General features: G+C 43.3%; 1 protein-coding gene across 2 annotated transcripts in view; it reads left to right on the top strand.

Annotated features, from left to right (window-relative positions):
- The window catches only part of ccser1 (coiled-coil serine-rich protein 1), a 106050-nt gene extending 84126 nt beyond the window's left edge, over positions 1 to 21924 (top strand). The window contains exon 10 of one of the 2 annotated variants that reach the window (XM_024439588.2): positions 19961 to 21924. In XM_024439588.2, the coding sequence (XP_024295356.2) occupies positions 19961 to 20524 (564 nt within the window). In that variant the 3' untranslated portion in view covers positions 20525 to 21924. The remainder of the gene's footprint in view (positions 1 to 19960) is intronic. The other variant, XM_042330708.1, reaches the window with a different exon arrangement.
- The last annotated feature ends 882 nt before the right edge of the window (positions 21925 to 22806 follow it).

The raw sequence follows: 22806 nt of genomic DNA, 5'->3' as shown, positions 1-22806 counted from the left end.
GTGGAAAGCAAGCCTTATTAGGAAAATAAAAACCCCAATTTCAATTTAAGCTTTGTCACAAGATTATCCACATGAGTTTACAGATGTCTTAGCCGTGTCTGAATCCTGGCTTAGGAAGACCACCAATAACTTCTGAAATCTCCATCCCTAACTAAAACATTTTCAGGCAAGATAGAACGGCCAAAGGGGACGGTGTTGAGTTCTGTCCTACTATCCAGGTCTGTTCCCAAACAATTTGAACTTCTACTTTTAAAAATCCACCTCTCTAAAAACAACAAGTCTCTCACAATTGCCGCCTACGATAGACCACCCTCTGCCCCCAGTTGTGCTCTGGATACTATATGTGAACTGATTGCCCCCCATCTATCTTCAGAGCTCGTGCTGCTAGGTGACCTGAACTGTGACATGCTTAACACAGAAAGCATCCTTCACTCATGCTGCCAAAAATACCCTCGTAAAACTGACCATCCTACCGATCCTCGACTTTGTCGATGTCATTTACAAAATAGCCTCCAACACCCTACTCAACAAATTGGATCCAGTCTATCACAGTGCCATCCGTTTTGTCACCATAGCGACATATACTACCCACCACTGCGACCTGTACGCTCTTGTTGGCTGGCCCTCGCTTCATACTTGTCGCCAAACCCACTGGCTCCAGGTCATCTACAAGACCCTGCTAGGTAAAGTCCTGCCTTATCTCTGCTCGCTGGTCACCATAGCTGCACCCACCCGTAGCACGCGTTCCAGCAGATATATCTCACTTGTCACCCCCAAAGCCAATTCCTCCTTTGGCTGCCTCTCCTTCCAGTTCTCTGCTGCCAATGACTGGAATGAACTACAAAAATCTCTGAAACTGGAAACACTTATCTCCCTCACTGGCTTTAAGCACCAGCTGTCAGAGCAGCTAACAGATCACTGCACCTGTACATAGCCCATCTATACATAGCCCAAAAAGCTACCTCTTCCCCTACTGTATTTATTTATTTTGCTCCTTTGCACCCCAGTATTTCTACTTTGCACACTCATCTACTGTCAAATCTACCATTCCAGTGTTTAATTTGCTATGTTGTATTTTCTTCACCACCATGGCCTATTTAAAAAAAAACAAGTGAAATAAAATCAAATAAAAATCCACAAACAGCACAATGTTGCTTTTTATCAAGTCCATTAATCATGTTGTTTGCCACTGCCATAGCTGCAGTTGTGGTGCTGTGCCCCCATCTAAAGCCAGACTGAACCCCGCTCAATATGATATTTTCAATTAAGAAGTTTTTTGTGAGTTCTCTAGGGATTTATAGACTTTGGCCAGGATAGGGAGTTTAGAGATAGGACGATAGTTATTAGCCTCTGAGGGATCTCCTCCCTCTAGCAGTGGGAGGACATAAGCTGATTTCCAAATGCTGGGTATGGAATAGGTCAAGAGACTCAAGTTGAAAATGTGAGCCACAGGTTCAGTAATACCAGCTGCTATCTTTAAGAGGTAGGGGTTCAGGTTGTTTGGACCTGCAGACACTTTAGTGTCTGTTGCCTTTAGTGCTTTATAGACCTCAGTATAAGAAACAGGCTCAAAGTTAAAATGGTTCACGAGGTCCTATATCATAGTTGACTGTAACAGAGCTAACATTAGAGGCCTGAGCCCCACCATTATCAAACACTGAACCAGCAGATATGAAGTGCTTGTTAAAACCTGTACAATATGGGCTTTATCCTTCTCTTCATTAGAATCCATCATTAAATGGTCAGAGGATACATAAGAACCTGACACTGATTTGATTAGCTTCCAGAACTTGGAAGGGTTGTTTAGGTTCTCTGTGACTGTATTTAAATAGTAATCTGATTTGGACTTCCTGATCAATCCTGTGCATTTGTTTCTTAGCACTCTGAAGGAGGCCCAGTCAACAGGAGCATTTGTATGTCTAGCTTGAGCCCAAGAGATATTTATATTTTATTATGCTGATGAAGCACACTGATTGCACACTACTCACACTGCACGTTCGATCAATCAAATTCTTTCAATCAAATGTATTTATAAAGCCCTTTTTACATACGCCGGTGTCACAAAGAGATATACAGAAACCCAGCCTAAAACCCCAAAGCAAGCAATGCAGATGTGGGAGAACTAGGGTGAAATCCAACGGTGTGCTATATATTCATTGGCTATGTCAAAGCCCATTTTTTTTTTAAATAAATATTGATACATTACTAGCTCAAACACTTTGAATCTGCAAAAATGACATGAATTAATGGGTGATGGGGATTTCATATCAGAAGTTGGTGGATAAAAAGCAAACATTGCCTCCCTTATCTGATAGTAGGGTGGTAGATGCACGGTTTCCATTATGGCTCAACTCAGCTGCCTTCATCCACCATAGACGTATACATGTACATTTACACACACACACACACACACACAAATGTTCTATCTTAAAATGTATTTCCATTTCAAATCCTATTTTCCTTTACACGTAAACCAAACCATAACTTTAATTGAAACCCTAAATGTCCCCACAAAATGTTTTTCTTGTTTTACAATCCTTGTGGGGATTTTAGGTCTCCACAAGGATAGAAAAGCCAACCTACGCACACATTCAGAGAGCGTGGTCAGCTCAGACCGATCCAGCTCAGAAAGGCCCATCTCATGAACCTCATCAGCACAATATTTGAATTTAGAATGGAAAATGAATGTGTTTATGCAACAAATATTAGTGCATCGATCCAAATCGCATTGATTCGTTCCTCTAATCAAACCGAATCTATAACAAACTAAAACAGACTCCTTATATGAATTGTAATTCAGTCAAATTGTCTTGAAAGAGAAAGATGCACATCCCTAATAAATAGTTATGGTTTCGTAGGTTGAGTCTAGTGACGCTTTTTTTTTTTTTTTTTTTTTTTTACCCCATTCTCTCCCCAATTTCGTGGTATCCAATTGTTTAGTAGCTACTATCTTGTCTCATCGCTACAACTCCCTTACGAGCTCGGGAGAGACGAAGGTTGAAAGTCATGCGTCCTCCGATACACAACCCAACCAAGCCGCACTGCTTCTTAACACAGCGCGCATCCAACCCAGAAGCCAGCCGCGCCAATTTGTCGGAGGAAATACCTGGCAACCTTGGTGTTACGCCCGCCTCTGAAGAGGGAACGCAACACCCTGCTACAACTCAACTCTCCATGAAGTGAAAGAGGTATGGATTGTTGGCGTGAGTAAGGATGACAACAGGCAGAATGTGGTACCGTTTACAAGGACTTTATTCCTTTAAACGGTAATATGGGGAAAAGGGGCTGGACGGAACCAAAGCAAAGAAAGTAAATCAAAGCCCCCTCTCCTATCTTACCTGCCTAACCAATACTTACCTAATTTAGCACCACCTGGTGCCCTAACCAAAACACAGGGGGTGGTGCCCTAGGTGCCTTCCCCCCTGGGAACAAATGAAACAGGAGAACAAATAATTTCTCAAACAAACTAAGAAACAAAGGACATCAAATAAGCTCTATCTGAGCAACAAACTCACAGAACACATGACCTCCCTCACATTCAATCTCTCTGCTGAACAGAACACTGGCTTTTATATAGCTTCAGAATGAATGTGTAACTGGAGACAGCTGCGTCTTGATGGGGCGGGGTCAGCTCCAATTAACCATGGAGTTGACCAATCAGCTGCTTGAGGGATTTCAGGAAGCCATTTCCTGAAATAATCACATGCAAATACACAAACTACAACACATAAACTGGGGAACGTAACACTTGGTTAGCGCGCACTGCACCCGGCCCGCCACAGGAGTAGCTGGTGCGCGATGAGACAAGGATATCCCTACCGGCCAACCACTCCCTAACCCAGACAGCGCTAGGCCAATTGTGCATCGCCCCACGGACCTCCAGGTCACGGCCGGTTACGACAGAGCCTGGGCGTGAACCCAGAGTCTCTGGTGGCACTTGCAGTACAGCGCCCTTAACCACTGCGCCTCTTCTGCAAGGCTGCCTCTTGTGGCAGTGGAACAAGACAAACTCACTAGTTGTTGGTAAATTCTTTTTGGCTACCGTAGATCTCTATTTCTATTATTTCTAGTATTATTGTTCAATAATAGAGCATTTAAGATTTAAAAGGTGAGATTTATTGCAGTTATATTGGCATTGCCAAAAGAGGAAGGTATTATGTACAGTTGAAGTCGGAAGTTTACATACACCTTAGCCAAATACCTTTAAACTCAGTTTTTCACAGTTCCTGACATTTAATCCTGTCTTAGGTCAGTTAGTATCACCACTTTATTTTAAGAATGTGTAGTAGAAAGAATGATTTATTTCAGCTTTTTTTTTTTCATCACATTCCCAGTGGGGTCAGAAGTTTACATACACTTTAGTTAGTATTCAGTAGCATTGCCTTTTAAATGGTTTAACTTGAGTCAAATGTTTATGGTAGCCTTCCACAAGCTCCCCACAATAAGTTGGGTGAATTTTGTCCCAATCCTCCTGAGAGCTGGTATAACTGAGTCAGGCTTGTTGGCCTCCTTGCTCGCTCATGCTTTTTCAGTTCTGCCCACAAATTTTCTATGGGATTGAGGTCAGGACTTTGTGATGGCCACTCCAATACCTTGACTTTGTTGTCCTTAAGCCATTTTGCAACAACTTTGGAAGTATGCTTGGGGTCATTGTCTATTTGGAAGACCCATTAGCGACCAAGCTTTAACTTCCTGACTGATATCTTGAGATGTAGCTTCAAGTATATCCACATAATATTCCTACCTCATGATGCCATCTATCCCTACTGCAGCAAAGCACCCCCACAACATGATGCTGCCACCCCCGTGCTTCACAGTTGGAATGGTGTTCTTCTGCTTGCAAGCCTCCCCCTTTTTCCTCCGAACATAACGATGGTCATTATGGCCAAACAGTTCTATTTTTGCTTCATCAGACCAGAGGACATTTCTCCAAAAGGTACGATCTTTGTCCCCATGTGCAGTTGCAAACCGTAGGCTGGCTTTTTATGGCGGTTTTGGAGCAGTAGCTTCTTCCTTGCTTAGCGGCCTTTCAGGTTATGTCGATATAGGACTTGTTTTACTGTGGATATAGATGCTAGAGGAAACAGGTACAAAAGTATCTTCACAAGGTCCTTTGCAGTTGTTCTGGGATTGATTTGCACTTTTTCCACCAAAGTATCTTCATCTCTAGGAGACAGAACATGTCTCCTTCTTGAGCTGTATGATGGCTGCGTGGTCCCATGGTGTTTATACTTGCCTACTATTGTTTGTACAGATGAATGTGGTACCTTCAGGATTTTGCAAATTTCTCCCAAGGATGAACCAAACTAATGGAGGTCTACAATATTTTTTTCTGAAGACTTTGCTTATTTCCTTTTGATTTTTCCATGATGTCAAGCAAAGAGGCACTGAGTTTGAAGGTAGGCCTTGAAATACATCCACAGGTACACCTCCAATTGACTCAAATGATGTCAATTAGCCTATCAGAAGCTTCTAAAGCCATGATATCATTTTGTGGAATTTTCCAAGCTGTTTAAAGGCACAGTCAACTTAGTATATGTAAACTTCTGACCCACTGGAATTGTGATACAGTGAATTATAAGTGAAATAATCTGTCTGTAAACGATTGTTGGAAAAATTGCTTGTGTTATGCACAAAGTAGATGTCCTAACCGACTTTCCAAAACTATAGTTTGTTAACTAGAAATTTGTGGAGTGGTTCAAAAACGAGTTTTAATGACTCCAACCTAAGTGTATGTAAACTTCCGACTTCAACTGTATGTGCTTTTGCCACATTATATTCAAATGTTTATTACTACAAAGTTCAAATTTACACTCCCTTTAATAATAAACACGCCCTTTAATAGAAAAAGTCCCTTTAATAGTTTTACATCATTAAAGAAATTCAATGCATTTTCAGCTATGGTTTTGCACTAACCTTTCAATTGAACTTGTCTATTTATCAATGAAAGATGCACAACAAAGTTTTTCAGCAGTTTTTACAATGATACATCGCCGACCCAGAATACAATGGGTTTTTAACATCTTAATTGAAAACTAATGCAATCAGCATGTTCTTCAAAAGGGAGAATTAGGATTGTCATTTATGGGAATAGATTCGGAAATTAATTAGCTCTTCTAATTCTCTGGACAGCAGACGGCACAGTGTGAGTGGAACAAGGGGGGACAGCACCAGTGGATGAACCCATGTAAGCACGGGGAAGAGAGAGACTGGGAGAAACAGTTGCCATGGTCTCTCAGATAGCAACTTGGAGGCCTCTGTAGTGCAAGCGTTCTCGTTAAATTTTACAATGCACTTAACCTTATTGTCTCTAGATAGTACCAAGCTGTAGAAAATGATTTTAAATTAGATTGCGGCCAGTGCGAGTGGCCTTGGTTAAAAGTGTCAGTTTTAGGGAAAAATAAGTAGCTAAGTGGTTTACAAATATATCCATTTTTTTACAGGCTTTGCCTGTCCAAGGCCTAAGGAATGCAACAGCCTCAAAGGTCCTTCGTGTTGTTGGCAGCAAAGTCTTTTTTACGTGCAGAGAATGCAGGATTTTTTTGTCTTTGATGACCCTTTACCACAGAAAAAGTGTGTCTCTGCCTCTGTGTGTGTGTTTGCATACGTGTGCAAGGATTGACATGCGTCTTTAGTGGCCTGCTATTTTGGTCTGTTCGAGCCAGCCAGCCCCCTGCCTATCTTACTGTATGTGGGCCAGTCAACCATGGTGGTTCAAGGAGATGGAGAGACTGACAAGAGCGGTGACAGAGCAGCAAATGATGAAAGGCACCATGGTGGCAGAGCTTTAAAAGCACATCATAAAATGATTGGGTGAAAAGCTAGACAGACTCCCCAGATAGCCTCTCTTAAGAAAGTGGAGCGGGTTGGAGAGAGGGAATAAAAGTTGCAGGGAATCTATCATGTCCTGTCCAAATGTTAGTCTGCGCCGCCTGCCCGCTGCCTCCCATTGGACTGAGGAGAGGGGCAAGGTTATTTTTTGCAACTCCCTGAACTTGTCAGAACATATACAGCTTTGACTGTCTGTCTGTACCAAGAGAACGCCGTCTCTGAGGAATATTAGATTAATCTGTCACTGTATGCCTCTGCTCTGATTTAGATGACTTGGCTCACAGAGCGCATGAATTCCATGTCTCTCTATACTGTAGTAACAGACTCTTTGTACGTTTGTCTTATGCTAATATAATTCCTTACATGTGTAACAGGTAATCCTCATACATGATAATTACTAGCCAGACATTGCAAACAGAAAACGAAAGGGAGCGATCGAACACTTAATTCAAAGCCAAACCTGTACTGGCACGGTGTTACACAGTACTTAAACCTATCCAAAACTCAAAAGTATTACCTTCATTGAAACTAACCTCCAATACACCATTAGCGGTAATAACATCAGTATACAGTGCATTCGGAAAGTATCCAGATCCCTTGCCTTTTGCCACATATTGTTACGTTACAGCCTTATTCTAAAATATACAAAATAAAAATCTTCACTTGACATGCAATACCGCATAATGACAAAGCAAAATTATTCTAATTTAAAAACAGAACCTTATTTACATAAGTATTCCGACCCTTGGCTATGAGACTCGAAAATTGAGCTCAGGTGTGTCCTGTTTCCATTGACCATCTTCCAGATGTTTCTACACCTTCATTGGAGTCCACCTGTGGTAAATGAAATTGATTGGACATGATTTGGAAAGGCACACACCTGTCTATGTAATGTCCCACAGTTGACCGTGCATGTCAGAGCAAAAGCCAAGCCATGAGGTCGAAGCAATTATCCGTAGAGACAGGATTGTGTTGAAGCACAGATCTGGGGAAGGGTACCAAAAAAAAATGTCTGCAGCATTGAAGGTCCAAGAACACAGTGGCCTCCATCATTCTTAAATGGAAGCTTTTTAGAACCATCAAGAGTCTTCCTAGAGCTGGCCTCCTGGCCAAACTGAGCAATCGGGGGAGAAGGGCCTTGGTCAGGGAATGGACCAAGAACCCGATGGTCACTCTGACAGAGCTCCAGAGTTCCTCTGTGAAGATGGGAGAACCTTCCAGATAGATGGTAAAGTGGCCATACGGAAGCCACGCCTCAAGTAAAAGGCACATGACAGCCTGCTTGGAGTTTGACAAAAAAACACCTAAAGACTCTGACCATGAGAAACAAGATTCTCTGATTCTCTGACCTTGATTGAACTCTTTGGCCTGAATGCCAAGCGTCACGTCTTGAAGAAACCTGGCACTATCCCAACTGTGAAGCATGGTGGTGGCAGTATCATGCTGTGGGGATGTTTTTCAGCGGCAAGGACTTTGAGACTAGTCAGGATCGAGGGAAAGATGAACAAAGCAAAGTACAGAGAGATCCTTGATGAAAACCTGCTCCAGAGTACTCAGGACCTCCAGACTAGGGCGAAGGTTCACCTTCTAACAGGACAGCGAACCTAAGCACACAGCCAAGACAATGCAGGAGTGGCCCAGCCAGAGCCCGGACTTGAACCTGATCGAACATCTCTGGAGAGACCTGAAAATAGCTGTGCAGCAACACTCCCCATCAAACCTGACAGCTTGAGAGGATCTGCGGAGACGAGTGGGCAAAACTCCCCAAATACAGGTGTGCCAAGCTTGTAGAGTCATACCCAAGAAGACTCAAGGCTGTAATCACTGTCAAAGTTGTTTCAACAAAGTACTGAGTAAAGGGTCTGAATACTTATGTAAATGTGGTGGTGCTTTTAAAAAAAACATTTGCAAACATTTCTAAAAACCTGTTTTTGCTTTGTCATTATGGGCTATTGCGCGCACGTGTGTGTGTAGATTAATGGATTTTAAAAAACAAAACAATTTTAATACATTTTAGAATAAGGCTGTAACGTAACAAACATTTTATGGAGTAAGTCAAGGGGTCTGAAATCTTTCCCAATGCACTGTATATGCAGCAACTAACACAGCTATAATTCAGGAACGTAACGTTACATTTGCTAGACCGTGATCTCAACAATTAAGAGTTTGAAGCAAACCCCGGATCAGCAAACGCCAGGGGAGTATCACATAAGGAGGGCTGAGAGAAACAAGGACAGAAGGCAGAAGAGTGAAGCTGTTAGAGAGATGAGAAATCAAACATAAGCCTCATTTACTTCTACTCTCTATATGTCTGCGTGCGTGCGCAGGAATACCTCCGAGGATGGGGGCAGCGAGAATAGAATAGATTGTGTGGACTAGATGTACTACACATGAAGAATTACAACGCAGAAGATTATATAAGACAAATATCCCCGTTATTGCTCCAGATTCAAAATGTTGGAAGATTGTCTTGTGTTCTCTTATCGGACTTGGAATTGCGGTCTGGATCCTTAATCAGACTGGTAGCTGGTCAAGACCTTCTCCTTCAGGGACCATGTTTAACCCACACTGTAAATCTGTATCCTAAATGGCACCCTATTCCCTTTATAGTGCACTACTAATTAAAACATCATAAATGATCTATAAATACATATTCTCTGGGATGGAACACAAGGGAGAAGTATGACTCTTATTGTAAGGCCATTTAAATGACTTCACATTCATATGTATGTGTATAGTATAGAGCTCATGAGAATAAAATGGATTCTTCTCTTTAAGCCGGAGTGTTTCATGCCAAGGGAGACGTATTAGTCTACATGCTGTAGGAGGGGAGCTTAAGTTAAATAGGATCGTAAGTGAGAATTTGTGTAAATATGTACAGGATTAGGCTAACGCTCATGTTAGCATCAAAAACACACCAAGCATTACCTTGACTGAGAAGTCATTTAGAACTAACTTCCAAGACACCATTAGCGATAATAACAACATCACCGAACAGATATGCAACAATTAACAGGGCTATAATTCAGGAACGTGATGTTACATTAGTTAGACTACGATCTCGACCAAAGAGAGAATACATTTGTAGTCGTGGACTTGTAATGGTACCAGAAACATCTCTTTGCAGGGTCATGTAGCCTACATTGTTCTAACCTTCAACCAGACCAAAATGCCTCAGTATGGTTGTTATGTAATACTATGTATTTTTTCCCCTATGCAAAGTCTCACATCCCAAGATGGCTAATGTACGCCAATGCTATTTTTTGCTTTTTCCATCCGTAGCCTGAGGCAAGGACACATTTCTCTCATCATTGGTCAGAGGATGATGAAGTGTTAATTGATGCATGGTCTCGCCATGTGGTACCTGGACCAGAGAGAGGGTGCCCACTGGCAGGGGCTGTCGTTCAGCACAGCACCAAGGGACATGCATTCCTGACACGTGCGCACGCACGTGTAATGCATACAATCAATCACTCACACACACACACGCATGTATGTAATGCGTACACTCTCTCACACACACCACACACACACCGCACACACACCCTCTGTTGTGGGGTAGGCCAACTCATGCCCCTGCAGCTGGACAGATTCAGGACACCTCCGGTTCATTAGTCAAAGCAAAGTAGGGTAGGTGCTGCATGAGAACAACTCCCTCCACCTGGATCCTCTCCTCTGCCAGTGCAGAATCCCCAGGCCTATGCTCTCTAGCTACACTCCTCTCCTTCGGCCTGCTGTTCATGCTTCTCCAGTTAGACTGGGGAGAGCGACAGCAGATTGGCGTTTTCCATGTTACCACATGCACGTCTGGTTTAATATTCCAGTTTATGGATGCAGAGACGGAGCCTCTGAGTTTGATCTAAAACAATTTACTCCCAACATTAATGAAAGCAGAGAAACATGCATATTGATGAGGGTATTTTTCGGAATCTGCACATTCCGGATATCCTTGAGGCACATAGTACGAATATTCTGTCGACAAATATGGCAGATGAATATTCAGTGCTAACATGAAATCTGATAAGCATAAATTGGCTGTGTTCTTTCTTCATGCGGTCTTCTGAGCGAGGCGGGCCACCCACACACACACACACACACACTCTTGTTTCGGTTGTATGTGCGTGCCAGACTCGAAGCAAAGTGACCTGAGCTTCTGTCTCAGAACAGCGCTTGTTGTGTGAGATCTTGCTTCGTGCCCTTAAAGAGGCCAGTCAACCATGAGAATGACCCAGTTGGAATTGTTTTACTTGAATGTTCTCAGAAACTGGTATTTTTTATTTGTCAAATAATATGACGTAAGCCTGGTCCCAGATCTGTTTGTACCTTAATGCCACTTCTCGTCACACCAAACATAATGGCACATAAAGGCTGGTACCCAGGCCCATCAGTTGGCCTTCAGTGTGGTAGTATCTGTCAAACCTGAGGGTATATTCCACCCCTTGTGTCAGGCAGCACTCCCATGTCCAAACATCAACGTGTTGTCTGTCAGTGCTATGATGCCAATGTATCCGTTTCTGCCATGTTGTCCTCTCAGTATCAGTCACCAGAATGCCCTCGGAAAATGGCTGACAGAGATGGCCATTAAAGCTGTGTGTGTGCATGCGTACCCTGAGAGACTGAGATGGGACTTTGGAACAGCCAGCCTCTCCCTCAGCCCCTGTGCAGGCTGTCAGAGGATACAATGGGAGTAATTAACGAGAGCCTCAGTCTCCTCCCTCATCCCTCGCCCCTCGCCCCTCCAGCCTTCAATGGGACTGACACAAGACTGGCAGTGCTGGCCCGAGCTGTCAAGGCCCCCAAGGTGAGGGAGACATGAGACAGGCAGGCATCTGTCCGTCGGGGCAGCAGCCCTCACTCCAACCACCGTTCCCAGAAGTGGCATGTGACAGCTCCACTCCAGAGGCCCATGAAGGACTTGACCACTTCTCCTCCCTCTCTCTCTCTCTCTCTCTCCTTGAGCACATGGTGGACTCTCATCAAACATACATAATTACCAAAACATGGTGCAAGTTTTACCCTATCCATCTACAAAGACAGAGAGAAAGTTCTGGTCTGACTGATGAATCTTGCAATATAAAAATGTAACATCCAGAGAGAATGTATAGCGCTATGTTGTAAGATGTAGGCTAATAAAGTCTAACTTGGGCTTTTTTTTATACAAAAGATTAAATGATTCCGAATAAAAATACTTAATTAAAACATTATTAGAGAAGCAACGTTTGCAAACTCATTTTTCTTAACACTCATTTGGAAAGCTTCTGGTTTAAGGGCTATATCTGAATGTATTTATTTTTTATTCCACCTTTATTTAACCAGGTAAGCTAGTTGAGAACACGTTATCATTTACAACTGCGACCTGGCCAAGATAAAGCAAAGCAGTGCGACACAAACAACAACACAGAGTTCCACATGGAAAAAACAAGCGTAAAGTCAATAACACAATAGAAAAAATAAAGTCTATATACAGTGTGTGCAAATGGCATGAGGAGGTAAGGCAATAAATAGGCCATTGTAGCGAAGTAATTACAGTTTAGCAAATTAACACTGGAATGATAGATGAGCAGATGGTGATGTGCAAGTAGAAATATTGGTGTGCAGAAAAGTAAATAAAAAGAGTATGGGGATGAGGTAGGTAGATTGGGTGGGCTATTTACAGATGGGCTGTGTCCAGCTGCAGCGATCAGTTAGCAGCTCAGATAGCTGATGTTTAAAGTTAGTGAGGGAAATATAACTCTCCAGCTTCAGTTATTTTTGCAATTCGTTCCAGTCCAGAATTAGGTTCTGGAGGTGGTTGTTTTTTACCCTGGTACTTTTTGACCATGTACACAGGTACAAGATCTGCATTTGCATGTCTGTACTCAAAGGTTCCGCAGGTGTGGTGAGCTTAGCAGTGTTTTATCCTACATACTCCACAACACCTGCACTTCTAGTGTTAACTGTTGTGGAGCTTGATGCTTGGGTCCATTGTGGACATGAACAACCCTTCCTGCCAATATCAGGGTGTAGGGTGAAGTTGCCTCTAGACCCTGATCTTGGGTCTTTTTCATTTATTTTTATTTAACCTTTTATTTAACTAGACAAGTCAGTTAAGAACAAATTCTTATTTACAATGACGGCCTACTCCAGAAAACCCAGGCAACGTAGTGCCTATTGTGTGCCGACCTATAGGACTCTCAATCACGGCCGGATGTGATACAGCCTGGATTCGAACCAGGTACTATAGTGATACCTCGGGAGCCCAACCTTTGTCATATTCCTCACTAATGTTTAAGGTTAGGATTGGGGAAGCAGTCTGGTTGGTGTGATCATCGACTGAGGAGTTTGTCATTGTGCAGTTTCACACCTGCCAGAAAAACAACCAGCCAATGGGTTGAGTAGTAGGTCAATGCACTGATCTGGGTGCAGCCCTAAGCGAAGCACTGCCATGACAAAATAGGAAAATGACAGTTTGCTCAACAAGTCTAAAGAGACAACTGTTCTCATAGCTCTTGTCCAGGGCGGTAGCGTGTTTTCTTTACTAACCTCTACTTAGAGTAACATGCTAAGGCCCTGGACCAGAGCTACTGTTCTCACAAACCACCATCCTGTGGCCTTTTACAACGTTTTGTATTTTATTATCATCGGTGTCCATTCTATTTATTTCTCAAAATGGTATAGCAAACTTGCCAACCTTTTGTCTGTCTTCTATCTAAAACTTATAGGCTATGTCTCACTGTTACAGGTTGTGTGTGTGTGTGTGTGTGTGTGTGTGTGTGTGTGTGTGTGGTACAATATATTCTGTTGGAACTCTTGTCAACACAGTGTCGTGTACATCCAGTCAGTCTTTTTTGACACATGAGTGGGTAGCTAGCTAGCTGCACTCCCTCTCTCCTCTCGCTGGCTGTTTTTGAACAGGAGTAAAGAGCAGTCAAGCATCGCAGCTGCTTTCTGGATGTGACACGTTGGCAGCTGGAACATTGTTATCAGACTCCAAAGACATCTGCCATACTATTTGATGGAAATTCCATTTATGAGTGGCTTTTCTTCTCCTCGCCTCCTTTTTTTCCTCCTCTTGATATTTTTTCTTATTGTTTATCCAGGTCCTGTGCTGTCGGGGAGAACAAGATGGGCCCAGTAAAGTATCTTATCGGCTGCAGAGCTGACAGCTGCGTGAGGGGTGCTGCAGTAGGTGCCGGGTAGCTTTGATGTACATGGAGCTTTGCCTCCCATCATCTTTGCGCTCCATCAGTCCTCATCATTGTGCTACCAACTTCCAGACCTCTCTCTCTTTCTGCCTCACCTCTAAACACGTGATTTCACCAACTGGAGGAGCCTTCCTCTTCTCGCTTCCTCTTGTAAACGTTGCTCTCCTTACAGTCCTAGGGCTCAATTAAATCAAGTTTGCATTACGTTACTGTATTCACGCAGTAGCTCTCCTCCATCCTTTAGTGTCCACCCTGAGATTGGAAGGTTGGGGTTTGATCGGCGGCAAAGTCATACCATAAACTCTTTAAATGGGACCCGAAGACTCTCTTTTTGGCAGGCAGCATTAAGGAAATTGACTAGGGTTAAGGCCCTGCGATAGACAAGCATTGTTGTACATCAACCTGCAAAGAAAATAAATAGACTTGGTTTTGGGTACTGTAAAACTCTACTGCTACCATGTAGTCTCCTGTAGAAGTGACACTGTAAACATTGCTGAAGACATGGTGGACCAGTGACGGACAGTGAGGTGACATAGGGCAGGCTGCAAGCCGCCTCTGTCAGGACCAATGATCGTCTGTTTCTCCCCTGGCTGTCACACCTTATTCTACTCTGTCTACACTTGTGTCTGGGAACGCTTAGTTGCGTAATCACTACAGAGATCAAGGACACTGATTGTACCGCAGCTGGCTCAAGCCTCTGCACCGTGAGTTCTCTCTTCATTTGTTGTACAATACCGAGAGACAGGCACGACAAAAGCCAGAACTCTCGACAGTCCTTTAATACAATGTTTGGGGTTTGTTTTGCTAGTTCATTGTGTGTTGATCTGGAAAACTGCTTTTAGTTGTGGGTGGAAAAGGGGCAGTTCATGTCCATCCACTTTGCAGGGTTTTTCAAGCGAGGGGGGGGGCATCAAAAGTAACTCCTCATTTTTTTGAGCTTCTCACTGTCTTTCCTGCTCTTTGTCGCAGTGTGTCCCATGTGGTGTGTCCCAATGCACAAGCCTTAAGATATCTGGTTTTAGGGAACACATGAATGACTGCTGGGCCCAGCTGGTCTGTGGCATCAGTGTTTTCCACTTCATAAATTGCCTACACTTGTTTTAATTTAAAGAATAGGGAACATTAACAAATATTTCTGCAGAGGCGCACACGTTGAATATGCTAGAACTTACTCTTCCTCTGCCAACAAAATTAGTAACAAACAGAAAATCAGACAACCCCATAGTAGAATAGATTACGTATTTACCTAGTCAGCTTGTTGTGCAAGATAAATATTCCTCTCGAGGCACATTCAAGTTACGAGTGCCAATATTGGAGAAACGGTCATTCTGACAAGTAGTCAATGCACACCAATTCTTAATGCAATCGTGGGGAAAACACTTTTGACAGCAGATTTGATGGCATTTGTTAAGAGGGGGATCCCAGCTTTCCAGTGCTACGGTGTTTATTTCAAGCGTGGTTTGGGCGCAGCTGCGCAGCAGAGCTCTTAAAGGGGCGATGTTGTTTTTAAAGGGCAATGACTTACTTTTCTCGATCAAATAATTCCTAATTATCATTTTTTAATAATTATTAATACATAATTAAACAGATTGAAGGTTCTAAACTCTAATGATACGTATATGGTTTTATTACAGATACTTATATAGGCCTACTGATTTGATTGGAGTGTCGACAATGGAGTAATCAACTGCTGATTACTGTATAGCAAAGCCCATGTTTAACACCTGCTTCATTCTTCATGCCTAATAAAAGGGAGCTGGTGGAAGTTAGACTCTTGCAGGATTCTTCAAAAAGAAATCTGTAGGTCAGTTGCTAAACAAGTATTTTACAAATAAATGACACTGCAATTTACAACGAGTTGCAAACACTTGTTAAAATTTCCTTCAGTAATTGAATTGTCAACAATAATGTTTTCAAGTACACTGATCAAAAATATGAACGCATCATGTAAAGTGTTGGTTTCATGAGCTGAATTAAAAGATCCTAGAAATGTTCAATATGCTCAAAAAACGTATTTATCAAAAATGTTGTACACACTTTTGTTTACATACCTGTTAGTGAGCATTTCTCCTTTGCCCAGATAATCCATCTACCTGACAGGTGTGGCATATCAAGAAGCTGATTAAACTGCATGATCATTACACAGGTGTACTTTGTGCCGGGGACAATAAATGGCCACTCTAAAATGTGCAATTTTGTCTCGCAACACAATGCCAGAGATGTCTCAAGATTTGAGGAAACGTGCAACAATTGACATGCTGACTGCAGGGATGTCCACCAGAGCTTAGAGAATTTGGCAGTACGTCGAACTGGCCTCACAACCGCAGACCACCTGTAACCACACCAGCCCAAGTTCTCCACATCCGGCTTTTTCACCTGCGGGATCATCTGAGACCAGCCACCCAGAAAGCTGATGAAACTGTGGGTTTGCACAAACTAAGAATTTCTGCACAAACTGTCAGAAACCGTCTCAGGGAAGCTCATCTGCATGCTCGTCATCCTCACCAGGGTCTTGACCTGACTGCGGTTTGGCATTGCAACAGACTTCAGTGGGCAAATGCTCACCTAAGATGGCCACTGACATGCTGCAGAAGTGTGCTCTTCACAGATGAATCCCGGTTTCAACTGTACTGGGCAGATTGCAGACAGCGTGTATGGCGTTGTGTGGGCGAGTGGTTTGCTGAGGTCAACATTGTGAACAGAGTGCCCCATGGTGGTGGTGGGGTAATGGTACGGTGGCTGCATCATGTTTTGGGTATGCTTGTAATTGTTAAGGACTGGGGAGTTTTTCAGGATACAAAATAAATGGAATAGAGCTAAGCACAGGCAAATCTCTAGAGGAAAACCCGGTTCAGTCTGCTTTACACCAGAGACCGGGTGCCTCAGTCGAGTAGTGAATTTCAAGCACAGATTCAACCACAAAGACCTGGGAGACAAATTCACCTTTCAGCAGGACAATAACCCAAAACACAAGGTCAAATATACACTGGAGTTGCTTACCAAGACGACATTGAATATTCCTGAGTGGCCTAACTTGAAAATGGCTGTCTATCAATGATCAACAACCAACTTGACAAGAGCTTGAAGAATTTTAAAAATAATAATATGCAAATATTGTACAATCCAGGTGTGCAAAGCTCTTAGAGACTTACTCAGAAATACTTACAGCTGTAATCGCTGCCAAAGGTGATTCTAACATGTATTGACTCGGTTGTGAATACTCATGTACATGAGATATTTCTGTATTTAGTTTTCAATAAATCTGCAAAAAAATCTAAAAACATGTTTTTACTTGCCATTATGGTTTATTGTGTGTAAAATCTATTTAATCCGTTTTGAAATCAGGCTGTAACACAGCAAAATGTAGATGGAATACGTCAAGGTGTATGAATACTTTCTGAACGCACTGTAGGTCTAGGCATAGACGATATCCTAAACAACAATACATTTAATTCATACATTTTCAGTCATTTTAATTGTAAAATCATGTCTTTCTACTCAATACCACAACTAGTTTGGTGAAAATAGGTAAACCTATAGATTCAATGGTTGTAAAGATGGGGAGAGGTCTGGCCGTAATAAAGAGATGCTCTGCTTTTTTGACACCACACTTTAAAAAGCAAGTTCTGCAGGCTCTAGTTTTGTCTTCTGTTGATTAGTGTCCAGTCGTGTGGTCCAGTGCTGCAAAGAAAGACCTAGTTAAGCTGCAGCTGGCCCAGAACAGAGCGGCACGTTCTGCTCTTCATTGTAATCAGAGGGCTGATATTAATACTATGCTGCCAGTCTCTCTTCGCTAGGAGTTGAGGAAAGACTGACTGCATCACTTCTTCTTTTTATAAGAAACATTAATGTGTTGAAAATCCCAAATTGTTTGCATAGTCAACTTACACACAGCTCTGATACACACACTTACCCCACCAGACATGCCACCAGGGGTCTTTTCACAGTCCCCAAATCCAGAACAATTTTAAGAAAGCGTATAGTATTATATAGAGCCCGTATTGCATTGAACTTCCTTCCATCTCATATTGCTCAAATAAACAGCAAACCTGTTTTTTTTTTTTAAATGGATAAAGCAACACCTCACGGCACAATGCCTCCCCTATAGTTTGTGTGTATGCATTGTATGTACATGTAGTTCTGTTCTTGTCTATTAATGTTCTGTATTATGTCATTCTGTGTTATGTTTCATGTGCTGTGTGGACCCCAGGAAGTGTAGCTGCTGCTTTTGCAACAGCTAATGGGGATCCTAATTAAATGCCAAAATACCAAACTCATTAAAGTATTCAAGAATTTAGCTGTGTATTTTGGGTGGCATCAAGGCAGAATGTTCCAGAGGCCACCAAAATGTAATATTTTCCCCGGGGGGGCGGCATGCCTCCAGACCCCACTAGACAGTTTGGGACAGCTACTTTTTCCCTAAATGGCTGGCTACTCCATGTACTTAAGGAAAACACTGGATTAGTATCACTGACAGTTCTGTATTGTGCTGCTGTATCTCTGACTGTGTTCATTCAAACTGAGACCAAAGACTGACTGTGTTCTGGGGAGCTGTTTCGCCTGTGTGCCATCGTAGTGTGTGTGGGCGTGCTGTGCTGTGGCGGGCTCGACCAGGGGAGAATAGTGATGCAATTGTGTTGCGTCTCCACTTCTGCATATAATCAGCTGGAGGGATTTTAGCAAACCCCCCCCCCATTTGCAGGTTAGCATTTTTCCGTCATTAATCTTGTTCTGGAGGCAGCTCTGCAGAGTGGTAACTAACTGGCACAGCCAGAAAGTCATCAAATCAGGCGTTAAACCTAACCTTAACCACACTGCAGACCCTAATGCCTAACCAAAACCTTAAAGTAAGACCAAAAAGGTCATTTTTGTTTTCCAAAATGTGTTCAATATAGCCAACCTTGACTTTGCAGCTGGCCTGTCGAAGAAGAAATCGCTCAGTTCTAAGACTCATGACAAAAAACGTCAACCTGCTCCACTCTTTGGCTACACCTGCACTCCTCTGCTCTCTACCATCCCTGTCCAAACAATATGCCTGGAGAAACACACAGTCACATACACACAACCCTTTTTACTCAACTGAATTTGTATTTTCAACAGCAGTTCAAACATCTCACAATATCTGCAGGAATGATTATACAAATTATTATTTTGTAAGTAGATGTAGATGGCAATTTGAATGTCAGAATAAAGAAATGGTTCTTTCCTCTTATTTTTGTGTCCATTTTATGTGGAGATGAAATGATACAGTGCCTAACTAATGATGTGAACAAACATGAAGCGTTTAACACTCCATCCCGATAAGCCCGTTCTGTTTCCCTGGTATTACATTGTGCGATATTACATTGTGCGAGCGAGCATGTTGGATTCAATTTCTATTTGCACCTCGAAAGTTATTGCATTAGCTTTGCTCCTTGTAATTATATTGCCCTGCTCATAGATTTGTTTCAAACATTGTAAGTCATTTTCTTTACTTTTTGGCTGTCGACTCGGTTCATTTCCTATGTACCCTCCCGTCGACTCAGATTGGGTTTATTTAGTCAAACATTTTCCGGAGTGTCTGTTTTGGATTTGTCAATGCCGACCGCGTTCATGCGTTTCCTTGTTGCGTGGGTATAGTGTAGTGTTGTGTTGTGAAGTAACAGAGCCGTGTTGCATAAGAGAGGCTGTGTTGTGACCAGGAACAGGTGTCTTTCTCCTTGGTGCTATGCTTGAGTTGTGTGCCACCTCCCCACACTGTGCTGGAGAGACTGAGTCTGCTTCTTGTTCTCCTTCTTTATAGAGCAAGGTTCCAGTTGATCAAGAAACAATTAGACAAAGCTCCGGGAACAACGCCTTGTCAAAATGTCACTGCAGTTCACCAGCTACGTTGGTGTTTGTATTTTGTTCACTTTTGTCTTTCTCTCTCTCTCCCTTTTTCTCTTGCTCTTTCTCTCATTTCGCAGACCATCCATCCAAGCCGAGCAACAAGCCAAAACAGTACCAGCACAAGAGACAGAAGGGTGGCCCGGTCTCTCAACGTGGACCAATATAGCCGTGAGGTGGCTGATCGCTCAACTACCAGTGACCTGCGCCACTGCCCAGCCCAAACCCCGCCCCCACCCCTTTCCTCCAGTGGGCCCGTGGGAGGCAGGGACCCTTCAGGGGCCCCCAGGAGACCAGAAGAGGCTCTGTCCTCATCATCAGAGGCAGGGGCTTTCAGGAAAAGTGAATACCCAAACAGCCAGATACCCCGGGCGATGGGGGTGGGGGGCAGCAGCTCCAGCCTTCAGAGTCGAGACAGCCCCTGCCGAAGCTGCCTCTCCTCAGACAGCGAGAGAGCCCCCGTGCCAAGCCCCTGCCAGCCTCCTCCTCCCTCCTCCACCACCACCTCTTCCTCCTTCACGGGCCGCCTAGGCCAGCCCCCCAGAGGGCCCTTGTCCCTGCACATGTACAGCCGCAAGAACGTCTTCCTGCAGCACTCGCTCCACACTGCTGAACTGCAGGCCTTGGTCCAGCATAACGGCTGAGGCGCGGGCCGCACACACACACAAACACACACACGCACCTTTCACTTTTCCCATATACCCTAAACATATCATTGAATGGATACATCACCGTCTGAATCATGGAAGTGAAGGTAATCTCTGGAATTTATACAACAATCAGTGTCATAACTCCCAAGCATCTTCCCTTCACCTCAAATCCAACCCATTTCTTTCATCTCATTCTCTCAACCCTAGCTCCTCCTGATCAGAGTTTGCTATGACAGACACTTTAAAACTATCTAGATCACATCATTGGGACATTTGCTTCTCTTCTTAAACACGTATTTTGTGTTACACTGTCATCCAACCAGACCTCCAAACAGTACCTCGGTAGGTACATGTCTATATGCGTTTCTTTAGTTCTGTGCATTTGACCATTTTGACATTTTATATTACTGTAGAAGGCTGATAGATGTGCTCACTTGAACACACACCAGTCAGTCAGCCTGCCTGCTAGCATTAGCAAGGCACTCGTCCATCTATCATATTAGATTAGCACTGAATGTTGAGCGTTTGCTTAGAGGTGCTAATGTCCACACATGCGTGAAAACACACACGCGCGCCATAGGGAATTAACTAATGTGAGAGTTGTAGTTACATTAGCAAAGCTGAACATGACCAAACCATGCTGCTCATTGCACTGGCAATGTGACCAACATAAATTACATGACCAAAAGTATGTGGACACCTGCTAGTCGAATATCTCATTTCAAAATCATTGGCATTCATATGGAGTTGGTCCCCCTTTTGATGCTATAACAGCCTCCACTCTTCTGGGAAAGCTTTCCACTAGATGTTGGAACATTGCTGCGCAAACTTGCTTCCATTCAGCCGCGACTATTAGTGAGGTCAGGCTCTGATTTGGGGCGATTAGGCCTGGCTCGCAGTCGTTGTTCCAATTTATCACAAAGGTGTTCGACTGGGTTTAGGTCGGGCTCTTTGCTGGCCTGTCAAGTTCTTCCACACCGATCTCGACATACCATTCTGTATGGACCTTACTTTGTGCCCGAGAGCAATGGCTGAAACAGGAAATGGCCTTCCCAAAACTGCTGCCACAAAGTTGGAAGCACATAATCATCTAGAATGTAATTGTATTCTTTAGCATTAAGATTTACCTTCGCTTTAACCCTAGCCCGAAACATTAGAAGCAGCCCCAGAACATTATACCTCTTCCACCAAACTTTACAGTTGGCACTATGCATTGGGACAGGTAGCGTTCTCCTGGCATCCACCAAACACAGATTCGTCCATCGGACTTAGAGGGTGAGGAGTTTATCCAACATTCTTCACTCCAGAGAACAAGTTTCCACTGCTCCAAGCTTTTTGTTTAAATATTTGTATTTTATTTAACAAGGCAAGTCAGTTAAGAACAAATTCTTATTTACAATGACGGCCTAGGAACAGTGGGTTAACTGCCTTGTTCAGGGCCAGAACAACAGATTTTTACCTTGTCAGCTCGGGGATTCGATCTAGCAACCTTTCGGTTACTGGTCCAACGCTCTAGAAACTAGGCTCCCTGCCGCCCCAACACTCCTGCCGGTGCTTGGCATTGCACATGGTGATTTTGTAGGCTTGTATGCGGCTGCTTGGCCATGGAAACCCATTTCACAAAGTTCCAGACGAACGTTACTTCCAGAGGCCGTTTGGCACTCGGTAGTGAGTGTTGCAACCGAGTACAGATGATTTTTACGCACTACGCGCTTCAGCACTACTCCGGTCCCATTCTGTGAGCTTGTGTGCCATACCACTTCGCAGCTGAGCCGTTGTTGCTCCTAGACGTTTCCACTTCACAACAACAGCACTTACAGTTGACAGGGGCAGCTCTAGCAGGGCAGAAATTTGACACACTGACTTGTTGGAAAGGTGCCGTCCTATTACGGTGAAAGTCACAGAGCGTTGAAAGTCACTGAGCTCTTCAGTGAGGCCATTCTTCTGCCAAAGTTTGTCTATGGAGATTGCATGGCTGTGTGCTCTATTTTATACACCTTTCAGCTACGGGTTTGGCTGAAATAGCCGAATCCACTCATTTTGAAGGAGTGTCCACATACTTTTGTATATATCATGTAAGTGCATCCTCTTTGTATCGCCAAATCCTGCAGTCAAAGATCCCAACTCAGATTTTTACACACACAGACAAGACCATTTTAGGGAGTTTCATTCATTACAGGTCCAATGCAGCTGTTTTTATTTCAATATCAAATCATTTCTGGGTTACAATTAAGTACCTTGTTGTATGCAATTAAAATGGTCAAAATGAAACGAAA

This window comes from Oncorhynchus tshawytscha, linkage group LG12 (assembly GCF_018296145.1).
Source record: "Oncorhynchus tshawytscha isolate Ot180627B linkage group LG12, Otsh_v2.0, whole genome shotgun sequence".
In the NCBI taxonomy this organism is placed as follows: Eukaryota; Metazoa; Chordata; class Actinopteri; order Salmoniformes; family Salmonidae; genus Oncorhynchus; species Oncorhynchus tshawytscha.
The sequence above is the reverse complement of the archived record's forward strand: the minus strand, read 5'-3'. Positions and strand labels throughout refer to the sequence as shown.